This window comes from Gymnoscopelus microlampas (genome assembly GCF_963454915.1).
Source record: "Gymnoscopelus microlampas genome assembly, chromosome: 6".
NCBI classification, from domain to species: Eukaryota; Metazoa; Chordata; class Actinopteri; order Myctophiformes; family Myctophidae; genus Gymnoscopelus; species Gymnoscopelus microlampas.
Window position 1 is genome coordinate 49,629,508 of NC_139943.1, and position 27,498 is coordinate 49,657,005.

The 27,498-nt window shown below is 41.4% G+C and overlaps 1 protein-coding gene across 1 annotated transcript in view; it reads right to left on the reverse strand.

Moving 5' to 3' along the window:
• The window catches only part of LOC311048059 (aldo-keto reductase family 1 member D1-like), a gene marked incomplete at both ends in the record, with an annotated part of 79,661 nt that continues 52,163 nt past the window's right edge, over positions 1-27,498 (reverse strand). Inside the window, one exon of the mRNA XM_084061076.1 lies at positions 1-43. Within this exon, the coding sequence (XP_083917202.1) occupies positions 1-43 (43 nt within the window). The remainder of the gene's footprint in view (positions 44-27,498) is intronic.

The following is a 27,498-nucleotide window of genomic DNA, read 5'->3' on the forward strand; positions in this document are numbered from 1 at the left end:
TCAATATTCATCATGAAATGGATATTCAGGATGGTCACTCCACCTGTGGCAAGAAGACAGTGGTACTGTGTTACTGACCGTGATCATAATGATTATGATAATGGTGCATTTTAAATCTGCAAACAATAATATTTTTAAATTTAAGATTTAATACACACCAGGATAAAAACAACAACAACAAAACACAGTATAATTTACAAATGTAAGACCATGGCACAGTAAAATAATGCAGTGGGATTCCAGGGGGTTCCCAGCAACATTTTTACATTTTTGCATCAAAATCTTTTAACCACTTTAGCTATTTTATACTTTGGATATTAGAAAATAGCAGATCGGCAAGCAAATCTGTTACGCACCTGCAATCTGCTATTTTCAAAAGATTTTGAAATAGTTTCGGCACAAATATATATATATATATTAGAGGTGGGCATAGATTATTTTTTTTAATCTAGATTAATCTATCTGCAATCCTGGAGTTAATCTAGATTAATCTAGATTAAAATGGCTCATTTGAAGTCTGCCGAAGGCATTCAAAATATGTGTGTTCTAGGGATGCACCGATGGGATTTTGGCCGATATCGATATCCGATATGATATATTGCTGTTATGACCGATAACCGATATAACCGATGTCGATATGATCGATAAAAAAAACAGTTTTATCCAGTCTGAAAAACATGTGTAAACACTGCATTTGAAAAAGCAATCCCTGTTTATTCCAAATTATTTTATATTATCATCTGGATAATCCCCAGAGCAAAAAAAAAATATGTGTCAACTGCAAAAAGTACCAGTGACAGCAGCTTAGAAACTTGGCAAATATCATTGATATTGAATAATTGAATAAAAAGTTTGGGCCCCAACACTGACCCCTGGGAGACGCCCAAATGATTTGAGCTGTATTTGCCCAGCTTCACAAACTGTTGACGTCTGTCCAAATAACTTTGTTTTAATCCAGTCTACTGCAATGCCTCTAATACCAATTTTCTCCAGTTTGTTTATTAATATGGTGTGATAGATAGTGTCAAAAGCTTTTTTGGGGTAAATTAATATTCCAATTGCAACTGTGATTCTTTCAATGGATTCCATCAATGCCTGAGATGTTGATCTGTTAGTTCTAAAACCATATTGACTCTCTGAGAGTAGGCTACATTACATTTTTCCAAAAAAGAATCTAGTCTGCTATTGAAAAGTTTCTCCAGTAGGCCTATTGAAAATTGTGAACAATTGGTTCCATTTGGACACTGAATTTACAGACCCATAAGGGTCCATTTGGTTTGTACACTCCGAGTTACAGACCCATATAAGGACCCACTTTTAGAACCACTGTCCTACACTGTGTGTGTGTGTGTGTGTGTGTGTGTGTGTGTGTGTGTGTGTGTGTGTGTGTGTGTGTGTGTGTGTGCGCGCGTGCGCACCCGCACGCTTAGCATACATTTGTTTGTTGTTGTTAGCATGTAGCACTCAGTAGCATGCTCTATAGCAACAAGTATGTGGTGTTTTTGAAGAATCTAGACATTTTTTTCAAATCATTTGAATATTCTTTTTAAAAAGCGAAATTCTTTTAACACACATCTTTGCTTCTGGGGGTCCCTGGCACAAAACATTTTCAGATGACTTGACTTGAAAAAGTTTGAGAACCACTGGCATATGATGTTGTACAGGTAGCCTCAACGTCTTGGGAAATAAACAATCCCAAAAAGTGTCTGTGAATATTTTTCATATACAGTAGTCACAATAAAAAGTCAACCTTGTTTCATCGCTTTATCGCTGTGTAATACTTATAATAATGTGTTTTGTGTGGAAAAGGACCTTAACTCAAAATTGGATTACACTCCCTATGGGATGAAGTTTAAAAACGTCCTGATGACAGACAATATGAAGTACACAGTGTTAATGTGATACCAAAGACCAATACCAAAGAAATCAGAAATGTCCTAAGACACATAAAATACTTTTACTTCTTAACGCTGTTTAAATGATTGTTAACTGGGCCTGTTGAAAACTGTTAAGATAGTTGGGACTCTGTGGACTTTTACAAAGTTATGTAATCAAACATTCCATGAATGTTCTGTGTAGGTAGGAGGAGGGCGTTGTAGGGTCATCCTAATAATAACCACAATAAAGTCACAATTGCGTTAGCAGAGGCCTCATTTCAGTGACAATCTACAAGCAGATCGTCTGTTTTTGTTATTTTATAAAATATGTGTCTATAATATGTGTCACATACAGTATGTCGCATGTAAAAGGAAGAGTGAGAGTTAAGATGCATTCACCGCCAATCTCTACATATATATTTAAAAAAATAGAGAAAAAAATAATAGAGAAAATATGCATAAAATAAATGAATTTTAGGTTAAATGTGAACATTTGCCTATTCACACACAGTGGACACAACCATGCGAGGCAGTGGCTCAGGACGTAGGGAATCGGAAGGTTCCTGGTTTGATCCCGGGCTTCCACTGTGTTAATTACTGTCAAATTGTCCTTGATGTCCATGGATCGTTTTGATTATAAGCCCACTTGTTTCTATGATGAAAGAGAAAGTTAAAATGTGAATATCTTTCCGTGGTTTTGTCTGCTCCGAGGACGCTATTGTTAAATTAGTTTCGGTTTGTTTCTAGTGGGGAAGGATCGGTACACACGTAAATCCCGCCCACTACATTTGATTGGGTAAAGCGCGGCCTGCTTCCTGATCTGAAGGCACGCCCACTTGTAGGCCAGTGCGTACGCGATATGACGAACCCCCCCCGACAGATTCAAACGCAGAGCAGAATCTGTTCTTGAGAGATTACTTTAGATATAGCTAGATTATTGTCATTAATATATAACTTTACAGTTACACAATGTGTATCTTTTATTGTTATTGTTGATTGTTATTATTATTTATCAGGATTTTGCTTGACATATCTAGCTCACTTGAGCAAATCCTACAATAGGCCGCGGTCCTAGTAATAATAATAATGGTAAACAAATTTAACCTTACATGGGCAAGGAAAAATCTACCAATAACAAACTCTTGACGTGGAATAAAGGGGGAGAAACTCACAAAATATGATGGGGACCTCCCTCTAAGATTATCCCTAGTAACACAACACTGACAGGAACACAAATGCAAGTCAATTAGCTCAATGGTGTCTTTCTTGACAAAATCTGGGGAATGGAATGGAATGCAGAGTGAGTAAGCAACATTGTAAACATTACATTACATTACATTACAGTCATTTAGCAGACGCTTTTATCCAAAGCGACTTACAATAAGTGTATTCAACATAGGTAGGGAACGAAACTACTAATCACCAGAAGTCTTAAGTGTATTTCCTGTAAAAACAAGCAACCAAGAGTATACCTAGCGCTAAGGTAAAAGTGCAATATATCAGCTATCTACTTTCAAGCACATGAGATAAAATAGCCAAATCAAATGAGCACGAGCTAATCAATCCAATACAACAATAGTTCCTAAACTAGTTAACAACAAGTAGGCCAGGCAAAGAGGAAGGGTAGTGTTTCCTGAAGAGGTGGGTTTTCAGCCTGCGGCGAAAGATGGGCAGTGACTCTGCTGTCCTGACATCAGTGGGAAGTTCATTCCACCACTGTGGGGCCAGAACAGAAAAAAGTCGTGACCGTGTCGATCGACCAGAAGGACCGTTGAGTGGCGGGGGAGTCAGTCGCCCCTTGGTGGCCGACCGGAGTGGTCGGGAAGGGTTGTGGGCATTGACCAATACCCGGAGGTAAGAGGGAGCTGTTCCTTTCACTGCCCTATAGGCTAGCACCAGGGTTTTAAACTGAATGCGAGCCGCTACGGGGAGCCAGTGCAGGGAACGGAGAAGGATAGTTGTGTGAGAGAACTTGGGGCGGTTGAACACCAGACGAGCCGCAGCTTTCTGAACAAGCTCCAGGGGTCTGATGGCAGATGCCGGAGCGCCAGCCAGGAGGGAGTTGCAGTAGTCCAGGCGGGAGATGACAAGAGCCTGGATGAGCACCTGGGCTGCCTTCTCCGTGAGGAAGGGCCGAATTCTCCTGATGTTGTAGAGGAGGAATCTGCAGGACCGTGTCACTGATGCGATGTTAGCCGAGAACGACAGTTGATCGTCCAGGGTCACACCCAGATTCTTCGCAGTCCGAGTTGACGTCACCACAGCGTTCTCAATGGTGATGGCCATGTCTCGGTGAGGACAGCCCTTCCCCGGGATGAACATCAGCTCGGTCTTGTCCAGGTTGAGCTTCAGGTGGTTCGTCGACATCCACTCCGAGATGTCAGCCAGACAAGCAGCAATGCGTGCCTCCACTTGTGTGTCAGAGGGGGGGAATGAGAGGATCAGCTGGGTGTCATCGGCATAGCAGTGGTAGGAAAAGCCATGGGAGCGGATGACAGCACCAAGAGATGTAGTGTAGAGAGAGAAGAGAAGAGGACCCAGAACCGAGCCTTGGGGAACCCCAGTAGTGAGCCTGTGTGGTTCAGACACAGACCCTCCCAGCATCACCTGGTAGGAGCGACCCGTCAGGTAGGATGCAAACAGGGAGAGTGCAGAGCCTGAGACACCCATCCCCTCGAGGGTGGAGAGGAGGATCTGATGGTTCACTGTGTCGAACGCTGCAGACAGGTCCAGGAGTATCAGGACAGAGGAGAGAGAGTTCGCTCTAGCGGCATGGAGTGACTCCACCACTGCCAGGAGGGCAGTCTCTGTCGAGTGACCCACTTTGAACCCAGACTGGTTGGAGTCCAGGAGGTTGTTCTGGTGGAGATACGAGGACAGTTGTTTGAACACAGCACGTTCGAGAGTTTTAGATAGGAAGGATAGAAGGGAAACCGGCCTGTAGTTCTTGACTTCAGAGGGGTCAAGTGTCGGTTTCTTGAGGAGGGGGGTGACTCTGGCAGTCTTGAAAGTAGAGGGAAAGTAACCAGATGTCAGAGAGGTGTTAATAAGGTGGGTTAAGAAGGGAAGAAGTTCAGGTGCAGTGGACTGCAGCAGAGGGGATGGGACAGGGTCCAGAGAGCATGAGGTGGGGCGGCTAGAGGTAACAAGGAGAAGGACCTCGTTAGGAGAAAGGGGAGAAAAGTGGGATAGAGAGGTGGAGGGGGGGGAGAGAGGAGTAGATGAAACTAGAGAGGGGAGGGTGGAAGAGGGACGGGTGTGGGTAGTGCGCAGGGCACCAGCCGGGGGAGGAGGGAATGAGGATCGGATATCGTTCACCTTCTTGTCAAAGAAGTTGGCGGAATCGTCAGACAACTATACAAACTACACAACACTGACACTTTAGAACAAAGTACAGCTACTTAAAGCAACCTGCTATTAGAAGAAAATATACTCAAACTATCTAGGTGACTCAGGCAGAATACAGGGTTCCTTCAGCTGTTGAATTTACACACTGAAGTCACACTGGCCCCACACTGACTTTAAACACCTTGACACTGTGAATGCCCCTCCCCTAATTATACAAGTCTTCAGTTCAAAGTGCCTTTAATAGGCTGTCAGCTGAGCAATAGAGCAAGCTAAATAACAACTAGTTAGAAGCTAAAGCAACTATACAACTACACAACACTACAACTATACAAACTACACAACACTGACACTTTAGAACAAAGTACAGCTACTTAAAGCAACCTGCTATTAGAAGAAAATATACTCAAACTATCTAGGTGACTCAGGCAGAATACAGGGTTCCTTCAGCTGTTGAATTTACACACTGAAGTCACACTGGCCCCACACTGACTTTAAACACCTTGACACTGTGAATGCCCCTCCCCTAATTATACAAGTCTTCAGTTCAAAGTGCCTTTAATAGGCTGTCAGCTGAGCAATAGAGCAAGCTAAATAACAACTAGTTAGAAGCTAAAGCAACTATACAACTACACAACACTACAACTATACAAACTACACAACACTGACACTTTAGAACAAAGTACAGCTACTTAAAGCAACCTGCTATTAGAAGAAAATATACTCAAACTATCTAGGTGACTCAGGCAGAATACAGGGTTCCAGACTGGGACAGACTGGGATCTCCAAAACAACCACCCCCTCCTCCTCCTCCTCCAGAACCGGTTTTTATCACACTGGCAGAGCTGGTATGTTTACACATGTTTACAAAATGTGTATCTTTTATTGTTATTGTTGATTATTATTTATCAGGATCTGTCATTGCTTGACATATCTAGCTCACTTGAGCAAATCCTACAATAGGCCGGCACCCCCTGGCTAGGGTTGGGATCCGGAACCCGAGGAATCGCTTTTTTATCTCAAGCACCACCATAACTCTGAGAGTGTACAAATGGAACCAAATGTTGGTTCCATTTGTACACTCTCAGAGTCACAGTCCTGTAAGGTTCCATTTGGAAACCCCTATAGGTATCGTTAAAGGGAACCGTTAAGGAATCGGACTATTAAGAGGGAATTGTTAAGGAACCGGACGTTAAAATCCTAATGCGTGGGTTTTCAACTGGTGGTCCGTGGACCACTGGTGGTCCGTGAAGGTATAGCATGTGGTCCCTGACCATGCATTTAGTAATGTAGGAAATATATTTAATTTTATCGACCACTAGTTGAGAAACAGTATGATGTATGATGACGCGTCAATGTTATCAGTTACAAGTCGGATGTCCAGAACCTCCACAGAAATGGGAGTTAGAATTTCAAAGGAAACTGTACCGGTTTACCTGGTTGAGTCATCATTAGTAGGAAATGTCATGTGCCCATATCAATTACATGTGCTTGCTCATACTGTACATATGTTGCAATGAATCAGTCAACATGAGTTTAATATGAAAGGTTAAGAGAACAGAACAGCATATCTCAGTTAAATAATGACTGTTAAGGGCTTGATTTAATTCACCTCGAATTAACAAATTAAATTAAGGCCTTAACAGTCATTTTTTAATTTCAAGCTTTTTCCCACACCACGCCCATATCCCCCCTCCCAACAAAACAGTGGTCCCCAGGTTGATTCTCAGTCAGGGTGGTGGTCCCTGGTTCATAATCAGTTGAAAACCCATGTCCTAATTGATCCCAACTAGGGATGGCCGATATTATTGGCCTCCCGATATTAGCATAAAAATATAATATCGGAAAAATATTGGTACTGTATGTGTGTGTGATATGAAATGTGAGCTTACCATTATCACAGTAATCCTTAATCATGTTTCATCATATTCAGGGGCTTTTGCAGAGAAATGAGACAGACTCCAGTCACTTTCAAATTAGAGCACCAGGTGTGTGTGTCTGTGTCCAGCTGGCGCTCGTTATTGTTAGGCATCAAAGCAATTATGCTTCTGCACTGTCAAATAGGCCAACATCTAATCTAAGATTAGTGGGACTCATTCAAATTACCACCAGTCAATAAAGTGAGTCCCGGGACTCACTTTATTGAAAACCTAACAACATCACTGTATTATATTAGATTTATTAGATATTATATTGATATTATAGCTATTTTATTTTATTTGATATGTGTTGTTGTTGCCTGACAGTTAGTTGACTTTTGGTGAAAAAGCCTGCATATATTGGTATCGGTTGATATCGATATCGGAAATTAGGAGTTGAACAATATCGGTATATCGGATATTGCTAAAAAAAAGTCAATATTGAACATCCCTAATCCCAACCCTACCCCTGCCCTAGTAATATAATAATAATAATAATAATAATCTTTATAATAATAATTATAATAGTAAACACATTTAACCTTACAACGTTTTTCCGTGCCCTTACATGGGCAATAAAAAAATCTTGACTTGGAATAAAGGGCAGGAAACAACACAAAAGAGGAAAGGACCCTTTAACGAACCCTATACCTAACCCTCACCCTAAGGGTGCATCCACACATGAGCGTATGCTGACGGCAAACGCTACGCTAGCCCCGTACACACCCATGTTAAGTTAGAAACCGGAAGTTCCGGTCCGGTTTTTCCTATAACATGGGAGTGGACGGGACTTCCGACTTCCGGGCGTCAAGTTGTCGCTCATGTGTGGATGCACCCTATCCCTAACCGCACGCGGAAGCCACTAGTCGGAGTGGCGACATGTCGGCGTGGAAGGCGGTTACCGAAGGCGGTTACCCTCTAGGTTTATCCCTAGTTACACAACACTGACAGGAACACAAATGCAAGACGTCTTTCTTCTCAGATCTGAGGAATGGAATGGAATGCCGAATGAGTGAGCAACATTGTAAACAGACTGGGATCTCCAAAACAACCCCTCCTCCTCCTCTCCCCCCCACACACACTCCCACGCGCACAGATGGAATCCCTCGGCTCGGCGGATAGGAAGAAATTCAGCCTTTCTTTTGACAGCAAGGAGCTGCTGGCAGGAGCCGGTCACGTCATTCCTGGATGGGCGGAGCAAAGAGAGAGGGGACGGGGTGTTTTCCAGCTTTAAAAACGATGGAGAGCCACTCCCCCTTTGACAAGCAGCGCTGCGTCACAACGCCGGGAGTCTCTGGAAATCTTAATTAGGCTCCTGTTCCAAACCTAAAGAGACCCAAACTCACCTAAACCTCCATCCATCCCTCTGTCCCTGAGTCGGGTCACATATTACCAAACATCGCCCAACTACTGCTATGTTTGTTCATCAACACGGTAGCGGAGGCTCTGCTTTTGTCCAATGACCACTTTAATAAGCTTTGCTGGGCTTACAGACCTGAAGCAAATGAATTAACGAGTGGAGCAACACGCTCGCACCACCGACACATACTCAGCCTCTCTCTGTCTGAGTGAAATGAATGAGAGGCAGTGCGCAGCGCACGTCTGTACACCATGTGAAACCCGACACCTATCCCCCCCCCACACCCACACACACCCACACACGCATTGCAGTCACACACAGACACAGAGTAATTCGCCCAGCTACATCAGCTAATGTTTTGGCTCCCAGACCCAACTTTGAGAATAGATTAACGGCGGTAATTTTTTTTTATCGCACGATAAGAGTCCGCGTTAACTTAGCCCGGTAACGGCGTTAACGGCCCGGCCTTAAAGAAAGACAATAAAAAATAAAAATAAAGGCTACATCCAGAAAGTGCTTCGATATAAAGTGCTGGCATAAAGTGCTTGTTCGTGCACCGTTATCAGACAAAATAAAGGCTCTGTCCAGAAAAGTGCTATGATATAAAGTGCTGGCATAAAGTGCTTAGTTATACACCATCATCATCATCATCATCATCATCATCAACAACAACATCGTATCATTCTTTACCTGTTCCTAGCAGCGTTGGCTGCATGGATCGAGGCAGGTACAAAATAGTGCTTATACCTGTTATTTCTAGCACCAGAGGCCTCTAGACGGCGGCCAGATGGCAACATCCTATACTCTGCCTTGAGTGGATGAGCACTGTCCTGCTGAATGGCCCTGGTCTTCATAATCAGCTGTCTATTGTAAAAAGGGTCCAGGCTCTCCAACTGGATGCCAGTGATTTTGGAGGCGGTTCTCACAATCCTTCTAAGAGAGTTTTTGTCTTTAATAGTGAGGTTACCATACCAACATATAATGGAGAAAGAGATGACAGAATGAACATAGGCACTGTAAAACAGTTTCATCAGGTCTCTGTTGACGTTAAATCTGGCTAATTTCCTTAGGCAGAAAAGACGTTGCTGGCCCTTTTTACACAGCATCTCAGTGTTAGCATCAAACTTCAGTTTGCTGTCGATAATCGTGCCCAGGTATTTATAGTTAGGCACAATTTCCACTGGCTGGCCACAGATATCAGTGTTCTGAGTGGGATGGGGACCACGTCTGAAATCAATACAGAGCTCTTTTGTTTTTGAGATGTTCAATTCCAGGAACGCATCATTGCAGCAGGACAAGAAGTCCTCTGTGACCTGACCATGTCCTACCTCGTCGTTGTCAAGAAGGCTGACAATGACTGAGTCATCTGCGTATTTTATAATGAAGCGGTTGTCGTGATTACTGCGACAGTCGTCCGTGTACAAAATAAACAGGAGAGCAGAAAGAACACAGCCCTGTGGCGAACCAGTGGAGGTGGACAGAGGGCTAGACACTGTGCCTCAGGAGTAAAGTGTGGTGGCCAGGTATTGATAAAGCAGCAGAGAAGTATGTGAGGTCATGTCACGGGTGCCAAATAGTGTCAAGGCCGGACGTGCCTGAACCTTTGAGACCCACAACACTTCCAGATGGGCCGTGGCAGGATTTAGCCACTGACCTACTAGGCCCACTACCGACAGGACACTCAATATTAGTTGTAATAGACTATTACAGCCGTTATTATGAGTACGAGATCCTGCAGTCGACCACTGCTGAAAAGGTCATAGACAGCTTAGAAAATATATTCAGCAGACATGGACTTCCTGTTTCCATTCGATCAGATTGTGGACCCCAGTACATGTCTGCACAGTTCCAAGCATTCTGCCAGGAGAATGGCATTGTGCATGTGAAAACCACACCGAAGTGGGCACAAGCCAATGGTGAGGTGGAGAGGCAAAACTCCTCACTAATGAAGAGGATTCGCATTGCACAGTCTGAGGGGCTGAACTGGAAAAAAGAGCTACGCAAGTATGTGACCATCTATCGATCTATAGATCAGTGGTTTTCAACCTTTTTCGCGTCAAGGACCCCCAAATTGACACATATTAGCCCACGGACCGCCATTTGAAAGGATATGCCAGGGACTCAACCATTTATAGGTTTACTGGGGGTCCCAATCTACACTGTATCATCATCATCAGTGTTCATTTAACTCTGAGACTGTACAAATGGAACCAAATGGACACTAACGGGTCCATTTGGTTCCATTTGTACACTCTCAGAGTTACAGACATATAAGGGTCAATTTGGTTGCTAACTATTAATTTGGCTGGGGACCCCCTGGAACCCCGTCAAGGACCACTGGTGGTCCCCGGACCACTAGTTGAAAACCCCTGCTATAGATCATTCCACAACAGGGAAAAGTCCTGCGGAGCTCCTGTTCAAGAGAAAGATCAGAGGAAAGCTCCCAGACATCACAACACCACAGAGAGACCTGGAGGTCAGAGACACTGATGCTGAGAGAAAAAGACAGTCAAAACTGTACACAGACAACAAAAACAATGCAAAACACTCGGATTGAATGTAATCAGTGACTACCAGTCACCACCTTATGATGTCATCATTAAGCACACATCAGTACACAACAGTAACAGTTTTGAACCCGACAGAGACCATGTGTTATTCGCCACGATGTTAAAATGTATGAAAAATGCTGTGTGTGTGTGTGTGTGTGTGTGTGTGTGTGTGTGTGTGTGTGTGTGTGTGTGTGTGTGTGTGTGTGTGTGTGCGTGTGCGTGTGTGTGTGTGTGTGTGTGTGCGTGTGTACCCGACAGAGACAATATTGAGTTGAATTTATTAGGATCCCTATTAGCACACACACGCACACACACACACACACACACACACACACACACACACACACACACACACACACACACACACACACACACACACACACACACACACACACACACACACACACACACAGAATGGGGGTTGGGGGTCAGGACCACACCCCTTCTTGCTATTTATACTCTCTCTCTTTCTCTCTCTCCTTTCAGGTGAAACTGATGGTTTTACTGTGTACAATGCTGGCCAGATGTCAGTAATTAAGTCTGAGCTGTCACAATGGAATGTGCTTCCTGTCCTCTCAGTACAGTATATGTATTTTCTCTCTTAACCAGTTGGAGAGAGAGAGAGAGAGAGAGAGAGAGAGAGAGAGAGAGAGAGAGAGAGAGAGAGAGAGAGGGGACAGGGGACAGGAGGCTAGGGGGGCAAGACTCCCTCATCAGCGTGTGTGTGTAGAGAGAGAGAGAGAGGAGATGACGTGCGAGAAACAACAGAGGAGGAGACTTAGGCTTGTTCCACTCTCCACGCAGCTTCAGACTGATAACCAGGCTAGAGGAGACTCCCTCCGTGGCTGCACTTGGACACTTGACAGGTTAGTAGTTTGTTCTTCCTATGTCAGAAATGTCACAAAACTATCATTTTATCACTTGAGAAACATTGCCAGAGTTCAACCATTTCTTTCCCAGGCTGATACAGAACAATTAATGCACTGTTTTATCACTAGTAGGCTTGACTATTGCAATGCTCTCCTGTCTGGTCTCCCCAAAAAAGCAGTCAGTCGGTTGCAGCTCGTTCAGAACGCAGCTGCACGTGTGCTGACAAAGACCAGACGGAGCGCACACATTACACCTATTTTAAAATCCCTCCACTGGCTGCCTGTTAGTTTTAGAATTGATTTTAAGATCCTTTTACTGGTTTTTAAATCATTACATGGAGGTGCTCCGGCCTACCTGTCTGAGATGGTTTCCTGGTATGTTCCCAGCAGAACCCTTAGGTCCTCTGGCACCGGTCTCCTAGATGTTCCGGAGGCTAGCTCAAAAAGGCATGGGGAAGCAGCTTTTTGCTACTATGGTCCTAGCCTCTGGAACAGCCTGCCTGAGGCCCTGCGGCTCACCGAATCAGTCGACATTTTTAAAAGAAATCTTAAGACACACCTGTTTAGTATTGCTTTTACCTAGATGTCTGCATTAAGCCTTCTATGCATGTATTTGTATATATATGTGTGTATATATATGTGAATATATATGTATATGTATATGTTTTGCTTTGCTTTATTATTATTATTGTTTACTATTTTCTTGTTTTTCTTCTCTAAACGTTTTCTTTTTTTCCTTTTTTTTGCTGTCTTCCTCCGGGTTTTTAATCTTTATTTTTAAACCTATTCTGTGAAGCACATTGAACTGCACTTGATGTATGAAACGTGCTATATAAATAAACTTTGATTGATTGATGTCCAAAACTGCTGAAGTAGGGTGTTAATTAGCGAAAAAAACATAAACAGTTTGAATGTGGAGATAAGAGGTTTCTGCTCGACAGCAACGATTTGTTAGCGTTGGGGACCGGGCTACACCCTCGTGAAAAAACACTATTGAATCACTACTCATAACTACTACAAAATGTCTACACAAAAACTACCATTTCATTACTCAATTGCTATTGCGATTAGTAGTGATTTATGTAGTGATTTCAATAGTAAAATGTGGAGAAATGTCCCGTTTCAGTACTTAATCACTACTGATAATTACTACATAATTACTATTCAAATCACTGCCTGGCTGCTACTTAATTACTTCAGCCTCACTATAGGCTTTTTGGAAAGAACTATACAATCACTACACATTCATTGTTGAATTACTACACAATGCTTACAGATCTACTGCTGCAGCTCTACACAATCCCTATGGAAAATATTCATGTAGTGTTTTATCACTACTGATCACTAATGAATTACTTTGTGTTCCTACACAAACCCTTTTGATTCACTTTTTAAACATTACACAATTATCATTCAGTTACTACTGTCTTACTATTAAACAAACCCTTTTGAATTAACTCTGAAATTCTACAGAATGCTTACACATTTACCGCTGTTTCTCTTAACAATCCCTACTGAATCACTCCATGTTTGTGTGTAGTGTTATGTAGTGTTCTATCACTACTGATCACTAATGAACTACTTTTTGTTTCTACACAAACCCTTTTGAATCACTTTTAAAACATTACAGAATCATCATTCAATTACTTCTGTCTTACTATTAAACAAGCCCTTTTGAATTACTTCTAAAACTCTATAGAATGCTTACACATTTACCCCTGTTTCTCTTCACAATCCCTACTGAATCACTCCATCTTTGTGTGTAGTGTTATGTAGTGTTCTATCACTACTGATCACTAATGAATTACTTTTTGTTTCTACACAAACCCTTTTGAATCACTTTTAAAACATTACAGAATTATCATTCAATTACTTCTGTCTTACTATTAAACAAGCCCTTTTGAATTACTTCTAAAACTCTATAGAATGCTTACACATTTACCCCTGTTTCTCTTCAAAATCCCTACTGAATCACTCCATCTTTGTGTGTAGTGTTATGTAGTGTTCTATCACTACTGATCACTAATGAATTACTTTGTTTCTACACAAACCCTTTTGAATCCCTTTTAAAACATTACAGAATTATCATTCAATTACTTCTGTCTTACTATTAAACAAACCCTTTTGAATTACTTCTGAAAGTCTACAGAATGCTTACACATTTACCGCTGTATCTCTTCACAATCCCTATTGAGTCACTCCATCCTTGTGTGTAGTGTTCATGTAGTGTTTTATCACTACTGATCACTAACAAATTACTTTTTGTTACTACTTAAACCCTTTGGGGTCACTTTTAAAGCTCTACACAATTGTCATTCAATTACTTCTGCCTTACTATTAAGTAATGACAACATCTACTCATTACTTGACCACTGCATATCAGCAATTTCTGATGATGAAACTGGTTACATTACCATTTATCAATTCAGAATCATGCTCAGGTTCAGTTATTCGAGGGGACATGAAATCAATCAATTATAACAATTATATAACATTTATATAACAATAACAACAATAACAATACAAATATCAATACAAAATATATTATCTGTCTGGCAGTACATTCATTGCTGTAGTTGGACTCCATTTACAGTGGCAGCCAAGTTCAGTTTGAATCAGATCTGGGCCACATCCAGATTGGAATCCGATTGGTTTTAATGGTCACGTGATGTTAATACCGTTCGGATTCCAATCTGGATGTGGTCCAGATCTGATCAGATTATCCAGGCTGTATGTTTAACAAAAGAGGAATAAAAGGTGCACTGTAGCCAGTGTGCATTAATTTCTTATCGGGTTTGGAGTGAATAATAGGTCTGACTCAACCTGAGCACAGACAGGCACTCACTTTCACTAGGACAGCAACCCCATTTACAGTGGCGGCCAAATTCAGTCTGAATCAGATCTGGGCCAAATCCAGATTGGAATCCGATTGGTTTTAATGGTCACGTGATGTTAATACCGTTCGGATTCCAATCTGGATGTGGTCCAGATCTGATGACCGGTGTAAATGGGGCCTAAGGCATGCCCTTGAACAACAACAATATAAATAAAAACAATATCAATACAATTAACACACAGAATTGTTCTGAGGGGAAACTTGATAACGATTCTTAGTCTGTCATTTGGACTTGTGATGGTGTCCCAGTTTTTCGTTCGTCCAAATACTCTATTTGGCCTTTACAAACACAACTAATTGAGCTGCCGCCCAAACTGCGGAAACAACATATAATGGTGACAGCCCTTTGGTTTGGACCGAGTAAGCCAAAAATGGAAACATTCTTAGCTCCATACATTGCTGAATGTACTAAACTGGCTAAAGATGGTTTTGAGTGGACAAATCCCATCACGGGTAAAAAACGGATTTCCAAAGTTTTCAACCTTATTTGTACTGCCGAAGCTGTTGCAAGACCGCTTCTCAAAAATACACAAAAAAAAAAAACACAAGATGCATGCCCTTGAACAACAATATAAATAAAAACAATACATATACATATATAAAAATTAAAAAAAACGGGGACCCCATTTACAGTGGCAGCCAAGCTCAGTCTGAATCAGATCTGGGCCACATCCAGATTGGAATCCCGTCACGTGATGTTAATACCGTTTGGATTCCAATCTGGATGTGGCCCAGATCTGATTATCTTTTAGTTTTTTTCAGCTAAGGTCTAGACTTCATTACGTATATTTGGAGGTGAAGGGTCAGTCTTCTGTGATGTCTTCTTTTTTGGCCCACCGGTCTTCTTGGGACGTTTTGGCTTCCCTACCTTGTCCTCGTAGTTAAGCTTTGCTGTCACCACCTTAAGAACTTTCTTTTTGGGAACGCTGCATTTCTCCATCACGTAGGCTGTATGAGGGAGAGAAAACAGATTAATGATTAAAATTGAATTCTGGGTAACAGACTAGAGCAATGCTGAACCATCATCGCCCAGTAGTGCCATTCAATGACCAATGGGAGAGATAACAACCGCTGGAACACACCCACCTTTGTCAGGTTAGGATTGTTTGGGCTCCGAGGGTATGATCCATAAGACATAGATATTAGGGCTGTCGCGATGACACAATTTTAACCGTGGTGTGATTAAGTGTCTCAGAAGTACGGTATGCGACAAAAATTGCAATGGCCCACCCCACCCTTTTTTAACCTCATCCTTTTTGTGGGGAAGGCAAATGTGTTTAGTGCATTCTAAAAATGTTCTCTAAATCCTAAAAGTTTTTGAACATAAAAGGATAAAGATTTGAGGTACAAATGTTCGCTTTAAAAAACATATATTCAAAGATTTTCAAAAATAGCAGATCTACAAGCTCATAGCGCGCCACTGTGTCACGCTATGAGCTTGTAGATCTGCTATTTTTGAGGCCAAAGGTCTAGCCAAAGAAATCAAACAAATTACACAAATGCGTTCCTGGTCTAAATGGGTTAAAGCAGGGGTCTCTCCATCTCTCTCTAGACAATTCAGTTTCAAATTTTGTATGCCCACTTCTTTGTGTCATCACTTCCAATTGCACTTATTTATCCTTTATCCTGTATGAGTTCTGATTGGTTAAATTTGGGCTTACTAAAGAGGTGGAGAGTCTGTGAGACCCCTGTTACTGAACAAGCAATGATTACTTTAATATTTAACAAAACAATATCACTTTACCTTCAAACTGTTTTCTTCTCTTTATGGGAGGGGTAGTAGGGCTGCAAACCATTCGTTTTGGCCACGCGCGCGCGCGCACACACACACACACACACACACACACACACACACACACACACACACACACACACACACAGATAAGGAATCATTATTGTTCAGAGTTCACGGGATAGGCAGGCTATTAAAACACTCTGTAGCTTCATCACAGACAGTACAGACAGTAGCATATATTATACATTATATTGTATATCCCACTATCATTTCTTGTAATTATTGTCATAATACCTTTATCAAGACAAATTAAATAACTAAACAATGTGTCACTCGTGACCATAGAGTTGGTTCATGATGACTTGTGATTGACTTCAAAAACATCCAGACATGCAGCCTACGCACTTATTTAGGCTAAAAAGCCTACATAAATAGTATTTCTGTGTGTCAACACTCACCTAAAATGTCCTCCGCTTCTTCTTCTTTCTTTTATCTGCTCTGAAGACGGTTTATAATTCTTTTTGAATCTTCAGCAACACAATTTGTCTAACTTTCTTTAGACTAAAAGTCTTTCCTTCTCGATGCGTCGCGAGCCAGTGTCTCGAACCAGTGTTGCCAGATTGTGTGAGAGAAATGAGGAGCGAGGTCTATGAAAACAAGCCTGCACTTTAAACCACACATTGGCTCTTTGAAAATAGCCGATCTACAAGCTCACCGTGCGTCGCATTTGCGACAAGTTGTGAGCTTGTAGATCTGCCATTTTCAAAAAGAAAAGGTGAAATATTTGGAATATTATTTGAAACAGATGAGAGTCTGCGAAAAAAGACATTCATTTCGGAATCCTTGACATGCAAATGTTTGAGAACTGGTTTAAAAATGTTTTTTAAATGGAAGCAAGCCCAAATAACTACAATTTAGAAACAAGCCCCCCCCAAAAAAGCAACCCGCAACTACCAATATTTACAAGCAACTTTACAGAAAAACAAGCCCAAAGTCGCTTATAATAAGCAGATATGGCAACACTGCTCATGGCCCAGAATGCATTGCTTGTAAAAAACAAACAAACAGATCTACAAGCTCACAACGAATCGAATTGCGACAAGATGTAGATCTTTAGATCTGTTCATTTTAGTCATCAATTATTTAGAATCAATCTAGCATATTATTTGCCATTTGCCATATTAAGTAAATATGTTATTGGATGCATGTTGTCATAATAATAATAATAATAATAACTAGAAAAAGTGCTCCTCGGAGCACAACTCTCCGCTGTTGGGAATGTTGGGAATGTTCTATCTGTATAAGTGTCCTATCCGTCCTGTCTGTATAAGTGTCCTATCCCTCCTGTCTGTATAAGTGTCCTATCCGTCCTGTCTATGTAAGTGTCCTATCCGTCCTGTCTGTGTAAGTCCTATCCAATTGTTACAGTATCCGCCATTTCTCAACCATTTCGTGATTGTTCCCGTCTTACCTCACTCTTACCAGACTTGTGTTGGGAATGTTGGGAATGTTCTAATTCTTATGTTCTAACTGTCCTATCCATCCTGTCTGTATAAGTGTCCGATCCGTCCTGTCTGTATAAGTGTCCTATCCGTCTGTATAAGTGTCCTATCCGTCTTGTCTGTATAAGTGTCCTATCCATCCTGTCTATGTAAGTGTCATATCCCTCCTGTCTGTGTAAGTGTCCTATCCCTCCTGTCTGTATAAGTGTCCTATCCGTCCTGTCTGTATACTGTAAGTGTCCTATCCGTCCTGTCTGTATACTGTAAGTGTCCTATCCGTCCTGTCTGTGTAAGTGTCATATCCCTCCTGTCTATGTAAGTGTCCTATCCGTCCTGTCTGTGTAAGTGTTCTATCCGTCCTGTCTGTATAAGTGTCCTATCCGTCCTGTCTGTATAAGTGTCCTATCCGTCCTGTCTGTATAAGTGTCCTATCCGTCCTGTCTGTATAAGTGTCCTATCCGTCCTGTCTGTGTACTGTAAGTGTCCTATCCGTCTGTGTAAGTGTCATATCCCTCCTGTCTATATAAGTGTCCTATCTGTCCTATCTGCCAATTATGTATCAGCCATGCAGCCATTTCGTGATGGTTCCTGTCTTACCTCACTTTGACAGTGGCAGAGACACTGTCAAAGTGACGCCATGTATTTATACAGTATTTCACCGTATTGTGGGAGCGGAGAGTAATAATATTACTCTCCGCAGGAGAGTATTGTTTTCACTTTCTAAATATGACACACCGATTGGTCAAGCCTCACGTGACACGTGACAATACGGTGAAATACTGTATAAATACATGGCATCACTTTGACAGTGTCTCTGCCACTGTCAAAGTGAGGTAAGACAGGAACCATCACGAAATGGCTGCATGGCTGATACATAATTGGCAGATAGGACAGATAAGACACTTATATAGACAGGAGGGATATGACACTTACACAGACGGATAGGACACTTACAGTACACAGACAGGACGGATAGGACACTTATACAGACAGGACGGATAGGACACTTATACAGACAGGACGGATAGGACACTTATACAGACAGGACGGATAGAACACTTACACAGACAGGACGGATAGGACACTTACATAGACAGGAGGGATATGACACTTACACAGACAGGACGGATAGGATACTTACAGTATACAGACAGGACGGATAGGACACTTACAGTATACAGACAGGACGGATAGGACACTTATACAGACAGGAGGGATAGGACACTTACACAGACAGGAGGGATAGGACACTTACATAGACAGGACGGATAGGACACTTATACAGACAAGACGGATAGGACACTTATACAGACGGATAGGACACTTATACAGACAGGACGGATCGGACACTTATACAGACAGGATGGATAGGACAGTTAGAACATAAGAATTAGAACATTCCCAACATTCCCAACACAAGTCTGGTAAGAGTGAGGTAAGACGGGAACAATCACGAAATGGTTGAGAAATGGCGGATACTGTAACAATTGGATAGGACACTTACACAGACAGGACGGATAGGACACTTACACAGACAGGACGGATAGGACACTTACATAGACAGGACGGATAGGACACTTATACAGACAGGAGGGATAGGACACTTATACAGACAGGACGGATAGGACACTTATACAGATAGAACATTCCCAACATTCCCAACAGCGGAGAGTTGTGCTCCGAGGAGCACTTTTTCTAGTTATTATTATTATTATTACATATATTATTTATGTCACATCACAAGAAAAGGACAAGAAAAAAATAAAACAATAATAACAATAATAATAATAATAATATGCTGTATATATACTGGTTGGGGGCAATTGTAACTGAAGAAAATCTTCAAAGTCACTTCACTGTCATCTGGGGACCACCCCAAATCATGTGGGGACCCCCCATGTGGGTCCCGACCCACATGTTGAGAACCACTGATCTAACCAACTTGACCAGCTTATCAGCTGGTCATTGCTGGTCTGTCCAGCCATCTGACCAGCTAAGTCCAGCTGGTAAGCTGGTCTTTGCAGGTCAGTCCACCCATTTGACCAGCAAAGACCAGCTACCAGCTTGGCTTTGCTGGTCAGTCCAGCCAGCCAGCTGGCTGACCAGCAAAGACCAGCAGAATCCAGCTTAGTGACCAGCTACCAACTACACTGGCAAACAAGCCTGACCAGCCTGACCAGCTTGTCCAGCCTGGTATGCCATCTAAACCAGCTTAAGACCAGCCAAGACCAGCTAATACCAGCTAAAACCAGCTAAAACCAGCAACCATCATAAGCTGGTTTGTGCTGTTTTTTTCAGCAGGGTTTCTACACCCTTAAATACCAAACTGGCCAAATTTAAATGCCTTTGTAGTAAAGCAGTAATGTTTAACAGCTTTTTCACTACTCAGCTTCTGTAGAGTATTATATAGTGTTTTTACTACACATTCACTACACAACCTAGTAGTAAAAACTCTACATAATCACTATTTGAATGCCCTTGTAGTAAAGCAGTCATGTTTTAACAGCTTTTTCACTACTCGGCTACTGTAGTGGATTCTGTAGTGTTGTTACTACACATGCACTACACTAGCAGGTAGTAAAAACTCTACTTGATCACTTTTTTAAATATTTGTAGTGATTCTGTATAGTAGTTACTGCATATTCACTACACAAGCCAGTAGTAAAATCTCTACACAATCTCTATTTAAATGCCCTTGTAGTAAAGCAGTAATGCAAAAACAAAAACAGCTTTTTCACTACTCGGCTTGATTACTACTGGGAACACTACTGTTTCACTAAGAAACTCTACTGATGTATTGCGAATAGTGAATAAATTACAGATTTACTACACAATTGCTACAGGTGACTATACAGCCACTACTACACAAGTAGCTTTTGTGTAGTAATTCAGTAGCAGTTTTTCATGAGGGCTATTTAATCTTCACTGTCCCAATTCCATACAACAGTATACGGTTGACTCTATTATTATGATTTTAAATTGAATTAATTTCCTACTTTGTAGTACAGGAGTGTCAAGCTGAAGTCACGAAAATAGCCAATCTAGAAAGAGCGAAAATAGCTGATCCACAACCTCACAACATGTTGCAGCACAAGCTTCTTTTTCTTTCTTAAAAAAAAATAGGACTTAAGTGGTTAAGAGGACATCAAGTGTATGGTTTCATTTCAGGAGAGCTGACACGATCTCCTGAAACGGGGTTAAATATAAATAAAGCATGTGTAATGGTTGAGTGCTGAACCGTCATCCGTGTCAGTGGAAGCCCCCCTGTGAGGGCTGCCCCGGCCCACCCCACATTGTACCCCCAACTCACCCCCAATGCCACCTACTCTCTTAAAAACCACTTAAAACCTCAAAGTTCAGTGATTCTCACCCTTTTTATTCTTATTTTATTTCAATAAAATAAGAATAATTTTATTGAAATAGTTTGATATGCTTTAGGTCACAGACCCACATTTGATTTTTGTTTTCAATCTCTGGGAACCCAATCTACACTGTAAAATCCTCAGTGTTATTAAAAATCTCCTTGTAAACTATAGAAATAAAGTCCCCTCCCTTTTCCCCCTCTACACCGATCCACAAGCTAAACAATGTCGAGCTGGGACACATTGTGAACTTATAGATCTGCTATTTTTGCCAAATGTTCGACCCCAGAATAGGGAGTACTGCTTTCCTACGTATATGTAATTTGTACTTTTGAAAACTTTTGAAAACAAAAAAGTATTTTTTAAAAGCAAGTTTGACTTAGCAAAATGTACTTGCAGTTGAGTCAGAATATTTTTTTATTGTCACTTCACATGTTTACAGGTGTAAAGTGGGTGAAATAGTTCCATATAGGTTTTTTCTGTTTTCATTTACGTTAAAAGAAAAAAAGAATAGGGGGATGGGGCAAGGGAGAGCAAGGAGAAAACGAAAAAAAATGAGAAACACGTTGAGAAGGATAGGCAAAAAACGATGTGACCAGGAGTATCTTGTCTCTGTTGGATGGAAACCTCATATGTCCAAAACTGTCACTTTTCAGGATTCAAATTCAAAAATAGCAGATCTACAAGCTTTTTTCTACAAGGTTTCGAGCTTGTAGATGTGCTACTTTTGATGCTTTTGTGTGACGCTGTGTAGTATGATCAAGTAGGGTGTTCATTTTTGTGGTTAGAAGAAAAAAAAAAAAAAAAAGGAGATAAGAGGTTTCCGCCCGACAAAAACGATCTATTCTTTGACTCAAAGGGGTTGCTCTCCCCAGCGGCAGCGTAGCGGAGCCAAGGTTGTGAGCCGTGCGGTGGTGAGTCATGCTCCAGGAGCAAGCTGCTGGATGTAAAACAGAACAGTTGTTTCCTGCTGAGTCAAACCCGCAGCACTCATTAAGTCATTATTGTGGGATCGCTAATGCGATCACACTACTGTTATTGTCAATATTTATTCCGCCCGTTTTTTGGCACCTAACTAGTCCTTCATACTTTTAGCTACAAACTCCGTTCCAACTCTTCAACGTTCGGCCTACTCAGGACATGTGGGCTAACATTCAAATTTTTGAAATAATTTGTACTTTTAGAGATATTGCACTTTTTACTTCTAAAAAAAGCCCATTCATTTCAATGGGGAAATTCATCATCATCCTCAGTCCCCCTTTCACACCCATGTTAACTCTCATCTCTTCTCCTCTCATCGGCCACACGGCCGCTGTTGTTTTTTTTTTCCAATTTTTTTTTTTTTAGATTTTTTTTTCCTAACTTTTTTTTTTCAGATTTTTTTTTTCCAATTTTTTTTTTTCTTATTTTTTTTTTCCTAACTTTTTTTTCAGATTTTTTTTTTCTTTCCAAATTCTTTTTTTTCTTATTTGTTTTTCCTTTTTTTTTTTTACACTATTCAACACTGCCTACACTATACAAACTTTTAACACTAATACTTTAACACCTTGTCAAACCTTTCACACCTTTCAAACTTTTCAAACCTTTTGAACCTTTCAAACCATTAGAACTTTTAGAACCTTTAGAACCTTTAGAACCTTTAGAACCTTTAGAACCTTTCAAACCTTTCAAACCTTTCAAACCTTTCAAACCTTTAGAACCTTTCAAACCATTCAAACCTTTAGAACCTTTCAAACCTTTAGAACCTTTCAAACCTTTCAAACCTTTCAAACCTTTCAAACCCTTCAAACCTTTCACACCTTTCAAACCTATAACACTACTAACACTATCAATACTCAATACCAGCAACATTCTTAGCGATCCCACACTGTTTCTTCAGGAACAGTACTTTCTAGTTATTATTATTAGCCTGCGTGTTAGCGGATAGGTAGCGCAGGGGAAGAGAGAGGGGGAGAGAGAGAGACGTTAGTATAGACGACTGCCGCCAGAGACTCTATCCTCCTTCATGTAAAGTCAGGTTAAACTAGCTGCTGGCCCGCACGCCCGCCGGTCCGTTATTTGATCATGTTCATTGATCCAATCAGTGTGGATGTTTGAGGAGTTGCATGCCCGCGGCCGCTGGATCCACGCGGGTTTTGTTTGTGGAGTCTGGCGTGTTAAGTTACAGTTCCTCTAGGGTCATCTGGCAACTGTGTTTATGTTGGTGTTCTCTCTCTCTATAGTCCACACAGAAAAAAACTACAGGTGCCAACTGGAACCGAAACGGCTCGTTCTTCAGAGCGGTGCCACATAGAAGAACCACTTTTGGTTCCAGAAAAGGACCTTTCAGACCGAGGTTCTTTTTAAGAAGCATTTATTTTCTATAAAGAACCCTTAACCACTCAGACACCGGTGTCTCCCAGGGCTCTACACTTGGTCCGCTCCTTTTTCCCCCGCTACACCAAATCTCGACATCAGTCTATATCTATCTACAAGCTCTACAAGCTCACAACGAGCGACTGTTTGCCTATTAAGACGATGCCACGGAAACGGCGATTTCACTATACCTTTGAAAAATCATTGAATATTCTCTGTGTCCTCCTTCCTCACGGAGATCGGCCCATTACACACACGGGAGTCCGGTAGAATCGGATTTTCTTTTATTGATCCTCCATTCCAGAGCTATGGCCGTTTGAATGTGGCATGTTTTTTTCGTGAATCCTTTAACATGGAAGGAGGCGATCTTTATTTTGTTGTGATCATGTGATTTCTGGGTGTACTCTTCTTCGTGGTGCTTGGATCATTCACAGGCTTGTTATCTTATCTTTATATGACCAGTGGTGTAAAGTATCTAAGTACATTAACTTAAGTACAATTTTGTTAACACATTCTCGTCAAATCTCCTTCTTGGCGGTGTGGGCGTTTGGACGAATTCTTGTTAATTCTCGTCAATTCTCTTCGTTAGCAGTGAATGAGTTAAGTGGTTATGTGTGTGTGTGTGTGTGGGCGGGTTAACAGCATTACAACATCAGGAGGATTCACCCCTTCCTCACAGAAAAGGCAGCCCAGGTGCTCATCCAGGCTCTTGTCATCTCCCGCCTGGACTACTGCAACTCCCTCCTTGCTGGTGCTCCGGCATCTGCCATCAGACCTCTGGAGCTTGTTCAGAAAGCTGCGGCTCGTCTGGTGTTCAACCGCCCCAAGTTCTCCCACACAATCCTTCTCCGTTCTCTACACTGGCTCCCCGTAGCGACTTGCATTCAGTTTAAAACCCTGGTGCTAGCCTATAGGGCAGTGAAAGGAACAGCTCCTTCTTACCTCCGGGCTATGTTCGATGCTTACACCCCTGCCCGACCACTTTGGTCTGCCACCTCGGGGCGACTGATTGCCTCGTCACTCAAGGGTCCTTCTGGTCGATCTACACGGTCACAACTTTTTTCTGTTCTGGCCCCACAGTGGTGGAATGAACTTCCTACTGATGTCAGCACAGCAGAGTCACTGCCCATCTTTCGCCGCAGACTGAAAACTCAGGAAACACTACCCTTCCTCTTTGCCTGGCCTACTTGTTGTTAACTAGTTGTACAAACTCTTGTTTTATTGTTGTATGGTTTTATTGGATCTTGTTTAGTCGATACACTTATTAGTGTGGTTGCCCGAATGGGCAACCAGACTATAGTACTCTACCGACTTTATTGTGGGATCGCTAAAGCGATCACACTAATTGTGGGATCGCTAAAGCGATCACACTAATGTTAGTGCCACTATTTGTGGGATCGCTAAAGCGATCACACTACTGTTATTGCCAATATTCCGACCGTTTTTTTGGACCCTAACTAGTCCTTCATACTTTTAGCTAAAAACTCCGTTCCAACTCTTCAACGTTCGGCCTACTCAGGACATGTCGGCTAACATTCAAATTTTTGAAATAATTTGTACTTTTAGAGATATTTCACTTTTTACTGCTAAAAAATCCCATTCATTTCAATGGGGAAATTCATACTTTTAGCTAGAAACTCCGTTCCAACTCTATAACGTTCAGCCTACTTAGGACATATTGGCTACCATTTGAATTTTTTAAATAATTTGTACTTTTAGAGATATTTCACTTTTTACTGCTAAAACAATCCCATTCATTTCAATGGAGAAATGCCATTTAGCCACATTGGAGCCTAGCAACTGCTTATTATACCCTAACAACACCATATTAGAGCCTAGCAACCATCTATTATACCCTAGCAACCGCCTATTAGACCCTAGCAACCACCATTTTACCCTAGCAACCACCAGTTTCACCCTAGCAACCGCATATTAGACCATATAAAACTGCATATTAGACCCTAGCAACCCCCTATTAGACCCTAGCAACCGCTTATTAGGCCCTAGCAACCACCTGTTTTACCCTAGCAACCACCTATTAGACCCTAGCAACCACCTATTAGACCCTAGCAACCGCCTATTAGACCCTAGCTATCACTGTTTTACCCTGAAAAACTACATTTTACACTATTCAACACTGCTAACACTATAAAAACTTTTAACACTAATACTTTAACACCTTTCAAACCTTTCACACCTTTCACACCTTTCACACCTTTCACACCTTTCACACCTTTCACACCTTTCAAACCTTTAGAACCTTTCAAACCTTTCAAACCTTTAGAACTTTTAGAACCTTTAGAACATTTCAAACCTTTAGAACTTTTAGAAGCTTTAGAAGCTTTAGAACCTTTCAAACCTTTAGAACCTTTCAAACCTTTCAAACCTTTAGAACCGTTCAAACCATTAAAACCTTTCAAACCTTTAGAACCTTTCAAACCTTTCAAACCTTTCAAACCCTTCAAACCCTTAACATTACTAACACTATCAATACTCAATACCAGCAACATTCTTAGCGATCCCACACTGTTTCTTCAGGAACAGTACTTTCTAGTGTTATCTTCACTATTTGTGGGACTGTTTTTTGGCCCCTTACTAGTCCTTCATACTTTTAGCTACAAACTCCGTTCCAACTCTTCAACGTTAGGCCTACTCAGGACATGTCGGCTACCATTTGAATTTTTTAAATAATTTGTACTTTTAGAGATATTTCACTTTTTACTGCTAAAAAAATCCCATTCATTTCAATGGGGAAATTCATACTTTTAGCTAGAAACTCTGTTCCAACTCTATAACGTTCAGCCTACTTAGGACATATTGGCTACCATTTGAATATTTGAAATAATTTGTGCTTTTAGAGATATTTCACTTTTTACTGCTAAAAAAATCCCATTCATTTCAATGGGGAAATTCATACTTTTAGCTAGAAACTCCGTTCCAACTCTATAACGTTCAGCCTACTTTGGACATATTGGCTACCATTTGAATTTTTGAAATAATTTGTACTTTTAGAGATATTTCACTTTTACTGCTAAAAAAATCCCATTCATTTCAATGGGGAAATCCTATTTAGCTACAGTGGAGCCTAGCAACTGCTTATTAGAACCTAGCAACACCATATTAGACCATAGCAACCACCTATCATACCCTAGCAACCACCGATTAGACCCTAGCAACCACCGTTCTACCCTAGCAACCACCTGTTTTACCATAGTAACCGTATATTAAACCATATAGACGGCATATTAGACCTTACCAACCCCCTATTGGACCCTAGCAACCGCTTATTAGACCCTAGCAACCACCTGTTTTACCCTAGTAACTACCTGTTTTACCCTAGCAACCACCAATTAGACCCTAGCAACCACCTATTAGAACCTAGCAATCGGCTATCAGACCCTAGCAACCACAGTTTTACCCTAGAAAACTACATTTTACACTATTCAACACCGACAAACATTTAGAACCGTAGACATTTAAAACCTTTAGAACCTTTCAAACCTTTATAACCTTTCAAACCTTTCAAACCTTTCAAACCTTTCAAACCTTTCGAACCTTTCGAACCTTTCGAACCTTTCGAACCTTTCAAACCTTTAGAGCCTTTCAAACCTTTAGAGCCTTTCAAACCTTTGGAACCTCTTAAACCTTTAGAACCTTTAGAACCTTTAGAACCTTTCAAACCTTTAGAACCTTTAGAACCTTTAGAACCTTTCAAACCTTTCAAAC